The sequence below is a fragment of the Rhinolophus ferrumequinum genome, chromosome 18 (assembly GCF_004115265.2).
Source record: "Rhinolophus ferrumequinum isolate MPI-CBG mRhiFer1 chromosome 18, mRhiFer1_v1.p, whole genome shotgun sequence".
Lineage (NCBI taxonomy): Eukaryota > Metazoa > Chordata > Mammalia > Chiroptera > Rhinolophidae > Rhinolophus > Rhinolophus ferrumequinum.
Window position 1 is genome coordinate 51,879,054 of NC_046301.1, and position 14,035 is coordinate 51,893,088.

The window sequence follows — 14,035 nt, forward strand, 5'->3', positions numbered from 1 at the left end:
GCTCCTGAGCCGAGGTGGGTGGTGCTTATCCTGTGTGCCCTGGTGTAGACCCTAAGGAGTTTAGTCCCACTGCCTGGCACCGTACCTGCTTCTTAAGTGGTCATTCAGCAAATGTGAGTGAGTGAGTGAGTGAGTGAGTGAGTGAACTAACGAACAAGTGTGGATGCAGCATGGCTTCCCTGATAACAGGGCGGCCTGTTCAGAGAAGGACCAAAGGCAGAGCCACGGAGGGTAATTTCTCCATTCCCTCAATGAGACGGCTTTCCCGGTGCGGGCCAGGGGACACTCAGTACCAACCTCGCACTGACCACTGATGGCTGGAGCAGCTAGGACAGTAGCCTGGCCTTGTGGGCAGGGGATCCTCTCGTGAGTTAAGGTTGTAATCCTGGCCTTCCCTCCAGAAAACTTGAGGGAAGTTCCTGGCAGGTAACACAACTTTTGTGTTTGTTTAGCCAGGGCTGGCCTTAGGGGGAGGAGGTGGGGAGACCGTTTTTGCTGACAACAGCCTGGCCTGCTTCCAGGGATTTTCTTAGGTCACGTAACATCTTTCTATCATAATATTTTACATAAGGGATCCAAGATGGGCAGGATGGGGGCTGATTGGATTTGCCTTGAAATCATGTAGCTTCCCAATAAACTCGGTGCCCAGGCAGCTCCTGTGGACTGAAGGAGTGCACCTGGCCATGCTGTCGTCTCTTTTTGTTCTCCTGGCTTAATGTTTCTATTAAACAAAATTTTTTTTTTTTTTAAAAAAGAGGACCCACATTAATTCTGAGCCCGTATCAAAGGGATGTTCTTTTTCCTGAATTAAAATAACTGGGAAGGAACTGAGAGACTTAACAGCACCTTTGCTTTAAAGATGGAGCTTAGGAAAGTTTCTCATGTTGGAAACTAGAGGGGCCAGTGGCCCCTCTGTGTGTGGAAGAGGTGGTGACCCAGTCCCTGTAACACACCACAGGCCCTGTGGGCGGGCGCCACAGAGGAAGTGCCTGCAGCCCGGCAGCCCCAGTGTGAACTGGGAGCCTCCATTTTCTGACAGCACCTGAACCCTACCTCACTTCTCAAAATGAAGGCTGCATGTCACAAACCGGTTAGAACTGGCTGTTGCCATGGTTTTCACGTTGGAAGGCACAGTTAAAGGGTCACATGACCAAGGAGGGAAATGCCTTTGTCACATGACTTTTGGGTGGCCTGATTAGCATACAGGAAGTTCACTCCCTGCTGGCTGCTGGGATGCTGAGTGATCATTGATGGGAGATGATGTCATCTCTTGGACGAGTTATTGATTAGTCTCATCCAAGATGGGACCTGGGAGTGCTGTGGTCACAGTGGCCACCTCAGGGAGCTTCAGCCTCCAGGTGGTCTGGGTCCCTGGCGCTGCTCTCTTCCCTCAGGCACATTGCAGTTTTATTAGACATCTCACCTTCAGAAGTGCACGCCCTCAGTGAGATGATCAAAAGTGGTAAATCCCTGTAGCTCATCGTCGGCTCAGCACACCCTTGCTCAGGAAGCGCCTGCAGTCGCAATCGAGACATGGGTCTGCCTGGGTTCCTGCTCCGCCCGTGTACAGCTGGTACCTGGGAGCCCACCTGGCCCGGGACCAGCACCGCAGCTCGCGGGCTAGGCCTTGCGTCATCTTGGTGCCGCTATGTGCAGCCAAAGAGCCTGGAATTGGAGCCCTGAAGTCACCTTGAAAGTTGATCTTGGGTGGAGTGGGCAGCCAGCAGGGAGACAGAGACTCAAAAGAGCAGTTCCGGAATTGCACTGGTCTTTGGTTTGGTGAGGCCCTGTCCTGGGTTACTTGATCAACAGCAGCTGGTTTCTGGACGTGCGATGAGGGCTGATAACCCCAAGGAGGCGTTGTATACCTTGAAATGGGTGCCTTTTTGTCCACTCCTCTGGTCTCTGTTGAGAGGCCAGCTGGCAGCTGTGCTGGTTAAATCAGATCAGGGCTAGAAGTGTTGAGGTGCAGCCACCATGCAGCTCTGGGAGGCGGGATCGGGGTTGGCCGGGGAGGGGGTGGGTGTCCAAGGTTTAGGGGGACCCATCAACGAACCCTCGGCGTCTGGTCCTCTGTGAAGGTGAAGCTCACTCCAGGAATGGAAGAGGCGGTTCAGAGGGCTTTTCAAACAGCAGTTCTCCATCAGTACTCCACCCCCCTCACTGGGCTGGCAGTGGAAGGAGTGGGACAGCTTGGAGCTGTTAATCGCAGTTAACTTCCTGGAGTTTGTTCTCTGGGCCACAGTGCCACCTAGTGGGCGTGTTGGGTCCTTGGTTGGTTTTGCTGCTGTTGGAAGGAAGGATCCATCCGATTCCTTCAACACAAGTGCTGAGACCAGATCTTCCCGGGAGTGGACATCATGCCCTCAGCAAACAGCCTGTTGGTTGGGGTGAAGTGCTGTGTCTGGGACCCGCCCGTTGGTTCTGTGTGTTGGGTCAGTGACGCCGTAGCAGAGGCTGAAATGCGCATCTATATCTTAGGGGCTTGCGGGTGGGGCAGGGTTGGGGTCAGAGGGCGTGAGGGTAACAGGCAGGGGTGGCCTTGGCACCAGGCCGTCAACCCACTGTTAGAACATGAGGAGAGGGAGATGTTGGAAACCAGTTTGTGAGCAGATGAGGTGGTAAAAAGTACCCAGATCCGCACGAGGAAATGTGTTCCGGGTTTCAGTCTGTTTCACAACATGCAGTCACTACTGACACATTGCCACCATCAGGATGAAGAAGCCACATGTGGCCCAGGAAGGGCTGTCCAGCAGTCCGCCTCAGCCAGGTTCCAGAGCCCAGCATTTTTAATCTGACACCTAGCCATGTGGTGTTTCCCAAAATGTCTGTCTCACCCTCACATACACAGGTGTCCTCATCCCTGGGGACGTAGAGGTGGGCCCCACAAACAGCCCCGGCTGTAAACCGGCGGGTTTGGGTGCTGCGTGGTGAGTGCAGCGGGAGAAGGTAGCATGGTGGAGGGGTGGCGAGGCCCTCAGGGAGGACACAAGGAGAGCGGCTGCGGAGGCCAGGTGGGGCAGCTGTGCTCGCACCTCCGTGCTCTTTGGGTGTCCGGATCTGGGCGTCTGCAGGGCGTGGGTGTGGGGCTCTGGGGAACAGCGTCCCGCAGTCAGGAAGCTCTGGTAACAACCTACTCTCCCCGCTCCACAGTGACATGACGGCCGAGAGGAGAGCGCCCTCTCCTGACGTGATCGTGCTGTCTGACAATGAGCAGCCTGTGAGCCCGAGGGTGAATGGGCTTCCGAAGGAGGCTTTGCAGGAGACCAGCACCGAGGCCCTCATGGTGAGCCTCGGCCCCCAGCTGGGGGCCACCCCGCCCAGCAGCATCCCTGAGTGCGGATGGGGGCCGTGGGCCTGTGCACCTGGCGGCCTGCCCTCCACGTCAGCCCTGTTCTCTGCTTTCAGAAAAGCAGTCCTGAAGAACGGGAAAGGATGATTAAGCAACTGAAAGAAGAGTTACGATTAGAAGAAGCAAAACTTGTTTTATTGAAAAAGTTGCGGCAGAGTCAGATCCAAAAGGAAACCACCACCCAGAAGGTGTGTGCACATCTGTTCTGTTCTCAAGGGTCAGTGGGAGCCATTCAGAGCCGGAGGCTGAAAGGCTGGTCTCGGGGGTGGGGAGGGGCGGGTTTCCGGGTTTCCTCGGGGGCATGAGGGCCAAAGTCTGAATGGAAACCTGCAGACTGAAGTTCAATTCTGGATCTAGCTAAAAGGATGTCCAGTGAGAGAATATCAGAGTCCTACTCAGTCTAGAACGTTCCAGATCTGAGTATGTAAAACTCCCTAAAAAAGCATCAAGGGAATGGAAAGCTATTGGAACCACACTTCTGGTTCAGAGCTCTGCCCCAAGCCCATTTCCAGAAAAGCCTCCTACTCTGGATGGCCATGCTTGCTGCAGTGGTGGCTGGGATTGTGGACAGAGGCCTTGTTCTGGGCCTCCTGCTCCTGCTCCCCTGGTGCTCAAGGCTCTTTGAGGTGCTGCTCTGAGTGCAGCTTACCGTGTAGGGCAAGTTCATGTTTTGTTGGGTTTCTGGGAAAGCTTCTGGTCGGTAATGCAGCTGCCCTCCTGCTTGCCGTAACCACTATCGCTATACCAGAAAGTGAACACACAGCTGGCAGGATGGCTGACAGAGTGTTTGGAACACATGTCCCCTAAGGGAGAGGGACACCAGCAGAACACTCACTGGTCTGACTGGGGGTTTGTTTGAGCTCCCTCCCCACCTAGTCAGCAAGTGGACTCAGCCTGACGTCTGTTAATCTCGGGGGTGAACAGAGCCTGCCTATTATTTGTTTCCTTGTCGGTTGTTGAAGACACAGTGAAGTGACCCAATATTCCTTCCCTAGTGGAATATGTGACTAAGAATCCCCAGATTGGGGTTAACCTGTCCAGGCACCAGGTCGTTTCCCATCGCCAGCCCTTCTTGACCCCTCGGAGTGGGCGCCTGAACCACACAGTGACACCGAGTCCCCGGTGGGTGAAGGATGCTGGAAAAGCTCTCCTTTCCCCAGTTCCTGCCGCAGGTAGACAGGATTACGTACCAGGCTGGAAGCAAAACCTTTGAGAGCCTAGTACCTTTGGAAGAGGAAGAAAATCAGTTCTCTTCTGTCAGGATTATGTGGGGGGTGGGGAGGTGGGGCTGGTGGCCCTCTCATCTCCCATGTGTCCTGCTCTGTTGCAGCCCGCAGGCTCCGCTGGGAGCACTGTGACCACCCCTCCCCCGCTTGTGCGGGGCACCCAGAACATTCCTTCCGGCAAGCCATCACTTCAGGTCAGTTATTCCCTTCTCGTCAGGCTCCTGCCAGCAGCCCCAAAATAAAGCATGTTCATGTTCCCAAAGTAGGCCACCGTTGACATCATTAAATCACACCAACGCGGGGGAAGCCCCTCCCACAAGTGCCCTTAGTGAGAGTGATGAGAGTACTGAGGTCTTCCCTAGGCAGACTGGGCTCCCTTCGTCCTGAGTTTCCCGAGGGCAGTTGTGGGGCCTGGCTGGGCCGCCCAGCTCGGCTCACAGCGTCCTCTGCCCGAAGGTGAGGCAGGCAGAATTCCCAGCCACAGGACTGAGGTGTGGACGGGCCTAGCTTCCCTCAAACAGGCCCAGACTCCCAGCTCATACCAGCGGTTGGCAGCGCCAGTCCTAGTTGGCTGGACTCTTGCTATGGTGCAGCTTGTGTCCTGACTGAGCCCAGGTTTATGAGGCTCTTGTTCGAGTCTGTGTTCCTTGTTCTTTTGTGTGTTCTCTCTTACCCTCTGCTTTTTTTTGTTAACAAGTACGTGCTTTTACAAAAATAGCAAACCTGTTTGTTAAAAAAAAGGCCATGTGAGATCTGGGGATTGGTCTCGTTGACAGACCTCTTCGACTCGAATGCCTGGCAGTGTCATTCCGCCTCCCTTGGTCCGAGGCGGGCAGCAGGCATCCTCGAAGCTGGGGCCGCAGGCGAGCTCGCAGGTCGTCATGCCCCCGCTCGTCAGGGGGGCCCAGGTGAGCAGGGCACACGCTCAGGACGGGTTTGGCCAGGAAGCCCCAAGCAGCTGTCCCAGTCCTCGGGCTGGGGCCGTAGGCTTGAGCCCTTCCCCGTGCCTCCCTCCATCGTTCCTCATTGTCTTGTTCCCCCACGCTCGCAGCAAATCCACAACATCAGACAACATTCCAGCACGGGGCCACCGCCGCTCCTCCTGGCTCCCCGGGCATCTGTGCCCAGTGTGCAAATCCAAGGGCAGAGGATCATCCAGCAGGGCCTTATCCGGGTCGCCAACGTCCCCAACACAAGTCTGCTCGTCAATATCCCACAGGTGAGGGCTGTGTTGTGCCAGCGTGGGGAGTGTGCTTTGCAGCTGCCCCCCAAAAGACCCACAGTCCTAGGGCACAGTGGGGTGGTGCAACATGACCTGCCTGCTCCCTGAGAGTCCGTTGAGGCCTCGGACACCCTTGTGGGGTTTGAACTTGAGCTTTTCAGGGCCTGTGGGGCATGCAGGACACGGGCAGCGGCCCTGTGTTCAGCTCTGTCTCACGGTAGAGGTGGAGAGCTGCTGAGAGAGTGAGGGGTGCAGATGTGAGCTGAGACGGGGGGCTGAGGGTTGGGGGATAGATGAGGCCAGGTGATGCCTCTGATGGGCCTGGAGACAGCTGGGGGGGGCACCAGACTCCCCACCCTCCCCACTGCAGGCACAAGCACGTGAGGAGAGTGTGTCTGCACATTCTTCTTAGCACCAGTACGTCTATTCTTAGCCACACATCCCTTCGCCTCTGGACAGAGCCTCCGAGATGGGATGGGTCTGCCCCACCCAGCAGAGCCGGGAAGATGGGGCTGGGGGTGGGCGGGCTGGAAGCAAGAGCCGCATTGACAGAGAAAATTACTGGGTCTGCAGGGACTCTTGCTGATGGGGGAATTAGTTTTTGTGCCTCCGGTGGCCTGGTGTGTCCTTGCCTGCCTCCCTGCCTGCCTCCTCCAGATAAGAGCGAGCTGGCAGGGCTCTGGGCAGTGTCCCTGCCTCTTCTAGGTGGGGTTCAAGCGCAGTCCTTCCACTACATGGTGTTCTGGCAAAGCAAAAGGTTGACCTATGCAGGCAGTTTATTTACCCCATAAACCTTGATCAGATAGATCCCTCCAGTGTGCCCAGACCCCGTTCCCAGCTCAGTGTGCCAAGAGGATGGGAAGCAGATGGAATGCGGGGGGCTCTGCTCCCAGAGGGGCTTGGAGCCCGAGAGGGAGATAGGGAAGAACTGGCTGGTCGGTCAGTGGGAGGGGTGGGGGGTGAGTGGCCAGGCCAGGGTGCTGCGATGGCGTCCTCTATGTTGGGGAATCTCGTCAGCTCTGGAGACCCTCTGTGGGGGGTGAGGGTTCTGGGAAAGCGTCCTGGTTTTCCTGAGCCCCGTGATGAATTGTGGGCAAGTTGTCAGATATGTGTATTTTCCTGGGGATGGTGTATGCAGCTTTCCTCAGATTCCAGAAGAGCTCCTAACCTTCCAGAGTTCAGGGCAGTGGTGAGGTGGGCTCCAGGTTTTGGGAGAGCGCTGGACAGTGTTGGGGCTGAGTGGACTGGAGCCAGAAGACAATAGAGTGTTGACCACTGGGGTGCGGATGAAAGTAATGAAGTAGTGTGGGCGCAGCAAGGGTTGAGAGGGGCAGTTACAGGCGCTGTTCTCTCCTGCAAGCCCTGTGAGGACACATGAGCTGACTAAAACGTTACTGTCTTCAGATAAGCACACACAAAGTGTTTGCAAGGGAAATGCCCCGATGCGCCCTGAGCCACTGTCCTACTCCCGCGAAGAAGGAGGGCCAAGAGGGTCCCAGAGACAGGACAGGGGTCGTGCTGCCTGGGTGGGGTCGAGAGGCCGTCACCAACGGGGTGCCCACAGTCCTGGTTATGGTGATGGCTTCATGGGTGTCCTCCTGTGGCACAATGCAGGGAATTACAGATTTTAAATGTGTGCAGTTGGGTGGATATGAGCTAAGCCTCAACAAGCGTGTGCATGAGATTGGTCACCTCACAGAGTGAACTGCTTAACGCCACTCGGCCTGCTGCTCACGCATCAGGCAGCTGGGAGTTTCTATCTGAAGGACTTGATAGTGCAACTAATGGTGCTGACCTGGGCTCTGGGTGCAGCAGGGGGGCTGCCTCAGGGCAGGGCACCCCCAGCACCCTGACCAGGTTGTTATCTCCCGAAAGCCCTCCCCAGCCTCGCTGAAAGGGACGACAGCCACCTCTGCTCAGGCCAACTCCACCCCCACCAGCGTGTCCTCTGTGGTCACGTCTGCTGATTCTCCAGCCAGCCGACAGGCAGCTGCCAAGCTCGCGCTGCGCAAACAGCTGGAGAAGACGCTGCTAGAAATCCCCCCGCCCAAGCCCCCCGCCCCAGAGATGAACTTCCTGCCCAGTGCTGCCAACAACGAATTCATCTACCTGGTTGGCCTGGAGGAGGTGGTACAGAACTTGCTGGAGACGCAAGGTAAGTGGGCCCTGGGCTGTTTTCATCGCTTGCCACTGAAGTTCCTGCTATTACATAGGGTTGTTTTCAATGCACAGCACATGTTGGGGCACCTGTCGGTGTACCCAGGGCTGTCCTGATGGTCGGATACTACAGATGATGTATTGTCATCAGTTCTGTTTGCTGTGACGTTTGATGACTTCTTAAATACATTGCAGGCACCTTTCCTGTTAGGACCTCCTGCAAGCCAGGCCCTGGTGAAGCCCAGGGTCCCACGTGTGTGTTCCCAGGGGATGAGCAGTGGCCCTGTGATGTTGGTGTGCCATGGGGTGGGTGGGTGGGGGGGCGGTGAGGAGGAATGCCTGTGGGAGGCGGACATGACAGGCTTTGCTTTCAGGCAGGAAATCGTCACGGAGGTGGGACTTGCCAGAGCCTCGAGTGCTTAGAGCCCCCAACGTGGGAGAGGGACGCCTGAGTCAGACTCACTCAATCCCGCTCCTTGAAAGCAGTTTAGAAAGTGCACCTGCATTTTAGGAATAAAAGGACATAAGCAGGATAGTGACCAAAAACAATATTAGAAACAGAGGTGGAGGCCATGCTGGCCCTTAGGGAGCTTCTACCAGATGCTGAACCGGGGACGTGTGTGCACTAAGATGGAGCTGGTGACTTGAATTGGGCAACCAGCCTGAACCCTCTTCCTGTGTGATCTCAGAGCTGAGGGGGAAGGGGAGGCAGAGCTGTACCTGGTCCAGAGGAGCAGGGGAAAGGCTGATGGGCTCTGTCAGTCATGCTGCCTTGAGGCCCCACAGGGCCAAGAGCCGGGCCCGGCAGAAGGCAGTGCAGGCTCTGGCACGGCCTGGTGTGTCTGGCTCTCTATGGTGCCTCCTGTATGGTGAGGTGACGCTGTTGGCAAAAGAGCTGTTGCAAGGCCAGTACAGAGAGGACGGGCGGGAGGCTGAGTCAGGATTCGGTGGCTCCTGGTCCTACACTGCGCATGGGCATGGCAGTCAGAGGAGCCGAGCTGGGAGATAATACCAGGGTTGCCCGGCCCACAGCATTTCCAAAACTCCATGAGGCCAGCCCAGTGTCCATACAGTTGGCGCCCATTACGTTTTTGTGGAAAGGACAGACGACGTCAACTGGGGCTTTGGTTTCCTGATGCCCGCTGGGCCACGTGGCCCAGGGCACGGTTCCTGCTCTGTCCCACATCCCACCTGGGGGTGGTGGGGGCTCTGACTCGCATCATGTTCCTTTGACATGAGCCCACCGGTCTCCCCCTGCAGCGGGCAGGATGTCGGCGGCTGTCGTGCTGTCCCGTGAGCCCTACATGTGTGCACAGTGCAAGACGGACTTCACGTGCCGCTGGCGGGAGGAGAAGGGCGGTGCCATCATGTGTGAGAACTGCATGGCGTCCAACCAAAAGAAGGCACTCAAAGTGGAGCACACGAGCCGGCTGAAGGCTGCCTTCGTGAAGGCTCTGCAGCAGGAGCAAGAGATCGAGCAGCGCCTCCTGCAGCAGGGCACGGCTCCTGTGCAGGCCAAGGCCGAGCCCACCAGCGCCACGCACCCTGCACTGAAGCAGGTGAGTCCTCCTCTGGGAGCCAGAGCCGCCGACCCAAGGCCTGGGAGCCAGCAGGGGCCTTGCCCACCAGGAGAGGGGCCGGTTCCCCGGCAGGGCTTTGGGAGCAGACAGGATGTGCTGGCGTTCTGTCCCACACAAGGCAAGCATCTGCCTGATGGGTAACTGTGCGTCTAAATTGCATTTAATGGTGCTGTTTGATGGTGAAAATACTAATTTGCAGTCTCTTCAGATTTTGGAGCTTTCACGTGCAGTGTGCCGGCCGACAAGTACTTCTTGTCTAAAAGGACTTTTCTGAAAGCCACATTGAGATACAAAAGGGGCGTTTGGAAGAAATGTTCTAGCTAAATTAAGGAGAGAAGCAAGTTTGAAATTGTTTTTTTTTTTGGCTACTTTTTTTTTAATGCTCTATTTTCCAACCCCTATAGACCCAAAGCTCCCCGTTGGCAGTTTTTTGTACCCTTGGAAAACATTTGTAATTCACTAATGACATCTTCTCAAAGGTCCCTACGTAGTGAGAGGCCATACTGCCCTCAGGAAACAGCCTGTCCTGTGGGGAAAGGCCTTGTGTGGCCACAGCTGCTGCCCTTTAGTCACTCTAGGCACCCGGGGCCGTCCTGTGGACAGTGCTGACCTTGATTTCAACCCCCGTTTGTGTAGGTCATAAAACCGCGGCGTAAGTTGGCGTTCCGCTCAGGAGAGGCCCGCGACTGGAGTAACGGGGCCGTGCTACAGGTCAGAACTGCAGTGCTGGGAGCCCCCCACCGCACCCCAGACCGCGACCACGGCAGCTGCCTGTCTCTCTCTCTCTCTCTCTCTCTCTCTCCTTCCCCGCCCCCTCAGTATAACTTACCTGGTCTCCTGATTTTGGACTTTAGAGACCCCATGTGGGTGGGAAGAGGTCGGCCAGAGCAAGGAGAGGCTGCACTGAGCGTCTCGCCCTTTGCCCCCACCTTCCCCACCTGAGCCGTTACACCCTCTCTCTACTGTAGGCCTCCAGCCAGCTGTCCCGGGGCTCGGCCGCAACACCCCGAGGTGTCCTGCACACGTTCAGCCAGTCCCCCAAACTGCAGAATGCAGCCTCAGCCACAGCCCTCGTCAGCAGGACCGGCAGACATTCCGAGAGAGCCGTGAGCGCCGGCAAGGGCAATGCCACCTCCAACTGGAAGAAGGCACCCCTGAGTACAGGTGGGCGGCCCCCAGGGGGCTCAAAGGAGGGGCCTTGCCATGGTCAGCTCCATCCCTTCCTTCCTTATGTTTAACAAAGACATATGTACACACGGGAAAGGACAGTGGCACAAAGGGCCCTGAACCCCCGACCTGTTTCCTGAGAGCAGCTGCCTCTGACTCTTCAACTGAATCTTTTTTGTTCGCTGTTACATAGGACGCCCTGAACAGGTGGCAGCCCTCGCTCTGTACCCAAACAGCCCTTGACACGAAATCTGGGGCGGACCTGGTTCAGGCACTGTCACCTCCTGCCTCCTTCCTACAATGGAGAACACCTGTTTTTACTGTTAGGTTGTGCCTTTCCTGCTGCACTAACTTTATTTCCTGCTCCCCCAGACTGTGTCCTTTATTCCCTGCTCTGTGGGACACTCTCTTCCCACCTTGTAGCTTGGGGACATCAGGTGGTACAAAGTGCAAAAGGAGAACAAGAATGCAAGGGGGAGGAGGCGGACCCTGGGGCTGAGGGAGGGTTTTAACTGAGGAGCTGGCAGAGGCCCCTGAGGAGACAGCATTTGAGGAATGATCCAGGGGATATGAAGACCCTCGGGTGGGTTTTTTCAGTCTCCTGCAGCCCCACCTCTGGCTCATCCTGGTTTTTATTTTATTAAATTTAGTTTTTTAATGAAATTTATTGAGGTAACATTGGTTAGTAAGAGTTTCAAGTATACAGCATTATAATATGTCTATGTTTTATAATTTATTATTTATGTGCTGGCATTAAGAGGAAAGTTCAGTATTTCTTGTGTCCATCAAAACGGGAAAATGAAAGGTAGGCACAAAAGACCGAGTGAAGGAGGTGGGTGAGAGTGCCAGCTGCACCCCTCTAGGAAGAAAAGGGGCCCTAGTCAGAGGGGGGCCCTAGTCAGACCTCGGAAAGCTGTGCTGTCTGTGCAAACGAAACACAGGAGCTGTTGTGCACGAAGCTGACCACGGGTTAGAGACATGCCCGAGTCTCGGCCTCCCGCAGGAGAGGAGCTCAGGACAGGGAGGCTGTCTGTCCGACCACGGAAGAATTGGGGCCACCTGGAGAGCAGAGCGCGTTTGTAACCAAACCAGGCAGAGATGCTTTTGCTCATCCTGTTTAAGATACAGCTAAGAACTCACATGCTGCTTGGAAATTCCTCTGTGGGGAATTGGAAAGCATGTGAAATAAGTGGGAAAAGGGAAGTGTAAACGTGCATGTGTATGTACTTACAGCAACCGAGGGAAAACTGCACACTTCAGGGCAGTGTTTGAAAGGGAATGTGAAGGAATAACTAGTTGCTGTGTTCAGTGGTTGGATTAGTGGTACACGTGCCAAGGCTGAGAAGCTGCATTTCCCAGGAGAGTTGTGCCCGCTCTCCGACTCACCCTGGTTTTCTGGCCGGTGCTGTCCCGGTGGCAGGGACGCCTCGGATACACGGGCGGTGCCCTGGTGCATTTGACCTCAGGTCTGTTCACCTCCACCAGAAATACTCTGGGGTAATGCAGTGACGGGGGGCCCTGCTGTCACTGGGGGTCCAGGGCAGTCCTTAGGCCTGGCCAGCCAGTCACCTAAGTGTGGTGGGGGAGGGGTGGTTCCTTTATTTTCCAATTATAAACACGATGCTTGTTCATAACTCAAGTGCCTTTAGAGGACACAAAAGAAAAGATGATGACAATGGCTGGTACTTTTGACCACAAAAGAACAAATGCAGCACTTAGGGTCTTTCCTCAGTCTCCCTCTTGACTCGCGTGTAATGTAAACGAGTGGCCTACAGAGGTACCATGTGTGTTTGCCGTTCCGTGTCCCTCTGAATGTTTTAATGAGAGAACGTTGCCCTATCATTTTTAACAGCTGTGTAGGATTCTGCCCTATTGATCGCCCAGTTGCACAGTTCAGCTGTTTGTGATTTTCACTGTTGTAAACAGCACTGCACTGCACCCCTCCGTGGGCAGAGCTCTCTCTCGGGTAGCTGAGGGGTCCCTGTTTCCACGGCACAGGCTAGGAATATTGGAAAGGCACTTGAGTTATGTCTTCAAATCCCTTCAGCTCTGAGGCTGGAATTTTTGCCTCCCACACTCGGTTGACCTCACTGAGGCAGCGGCTCCTCCCCAGAGCCCCCCCAACCCCTGACCGGGGTCATTGCGGCATGTCCCTCTGTTCTGTTGCAGGCGGGGCCCTTGCGTTTGTCAGCCCCAGCTTGGCGGTGCACAAGACCTCCTCGGCCGTGGACCGCCAGCGGGAGTACCTCCTGGACATGATCCCGCCACGCTCCATCCCCCAGTCGGCCACGTGGAAATAGTGTGAGCCAGGCCCAGTGGAGAATAGGCTCCCTCCTCCCTCCCACCTGGCCCTCCACCCTCCACTCGGGAAGACACCCTGCTCCCCGAGAGAGCGAGCAAGCGTCGGCCACACTGCGGAAGCAAGAGCTCCATTCTTGGCTGCAGAGTCTCATCGCTGCAAAGTCTCGTCGCAGCTGGGAGGCCGATTCACAGGTGGACGAGGAGTATCACTGGGGGACCTTTCCCATGGGCTTTCCTCCTTTCCTTGCCTTTAGTTTGCCCAACACCAGCAGAAAAGCGGACTTCGGGAGTTGGATCTGCTCCCACCCTCTCCTTCAGCTTCCACAAGGTGCGCAGGCAGCCTGGATACTGTGACACACTCGGGCAAGACCGGCGCCCAGGGCTTCTGAAGTCGAGCGGAGCGTTCTGTTTTGTTTTTGCTTTTTCCCGTCTTAGCCTCCCAATCTTTGACTGCCTACCTTCACGGCAATCTCTAGGTTGACAGATTTTTTTTTTTTTTTAAATCACCTCACGATGATGGAGTTTAAAGTAAACCGTGCAGACCCAGAGGGTCCTGCCAAGCACAGCCCCCATGCTCCGGAGGGTGGGCTGCTGACCAACCGACCAGCCCTCGCCCGCTCCAGCAGAAGGCTTGTGCTGCTGCTTTTCCCGGAGACCCCGGTCCTCCCACACTTAGCAGAAGAACAAACTGCAACTCAGACCCAGCCAGAGCACCCAGGATCCTGGAAGCCACACCGCTGCCTACGGAGGAGGAGGGAGGAGAGAACCAGCAGCAGTGCCCGAGCCTGAGCGAAGGTGGAGGGGCAGGCTGTGGTGGTTTTTTTGTTGTTGTGGTTTATTTTATTAAATTTTTTCCTTTTCTTTTCCTACTTATTTTGATGGACAACATCCCAAGCTGCCCTGGCCTGTGTCAGGTGGGGAGGTGCCCCTGCCCTCCACAGACTTTAGGGTGTCTGTTTGGGTCTAGTTTAGAACCTTCCCTTAAAGCAGGGCCATGCTGCCGGCATTTGCCTTCAGACTTTTTTTTTTT

General features: G+C 55.8%; 1 protein-coding gene across 5 annotated transcripts in view; it reads left to right on the forward strand.

Moving 5' to 3' along the window:
• Positions 1-13,874, forward strand: part of GATAD2A (GATA zinc finger domain containing 2A) — an 89,412-nt gene extending 75,538 nt beyond the window's left edge. For 2 of the 5 annotated variants that reach the window (XM_033134206.1, XM_033134207.1), the window contains exons 4-13: positions 3,154-3,286; positions 3,409-3,540; positions 4,683-4,772; positions 5,355-5,486; positions 5,630-5,797; positions 7,676-7,955; positions 9,218-9,516; positions 10,174-10,248; positions 10,506-10,701; positions 12,874-13,010. In XM_033134206.1, the coding sequence (XP_032990097.1) occupies positions 3,154-3,286; positions 3,409-3,540; positions 4,683-4,772; positions 5,355-5,486; positions 5,630-5,797; positions 7,676-7,955; positions 9,218-9,516; positions 10,174-10,248; positions 10,506-10,701; positions 12,874-13,004 (1,636 nt within the window). In that variant the 3' untranslated portion in view covers positions 13,005-13,010. Of the gene's footprint in view, positions 1-3,153; positions 3,287-3,408; positions 3,541-4,682; positions 4,773-5,354; positions 5,487-5,629; positions 5,798-7,675; positions 7,956-9,217; positions 9,517-10,173; positions 10,249-10,505; positions 10,702-12,873 lie in introns of all 5 variants that reach the window. The other 3 variants (XM_033134208.1, XM_033134204.1, XM_033134205.1) reach the window with 3 other exon arrangements.
• The last annotated feature ends 161 nt before the right edge of the window (positions 13,875-14,035 follow it).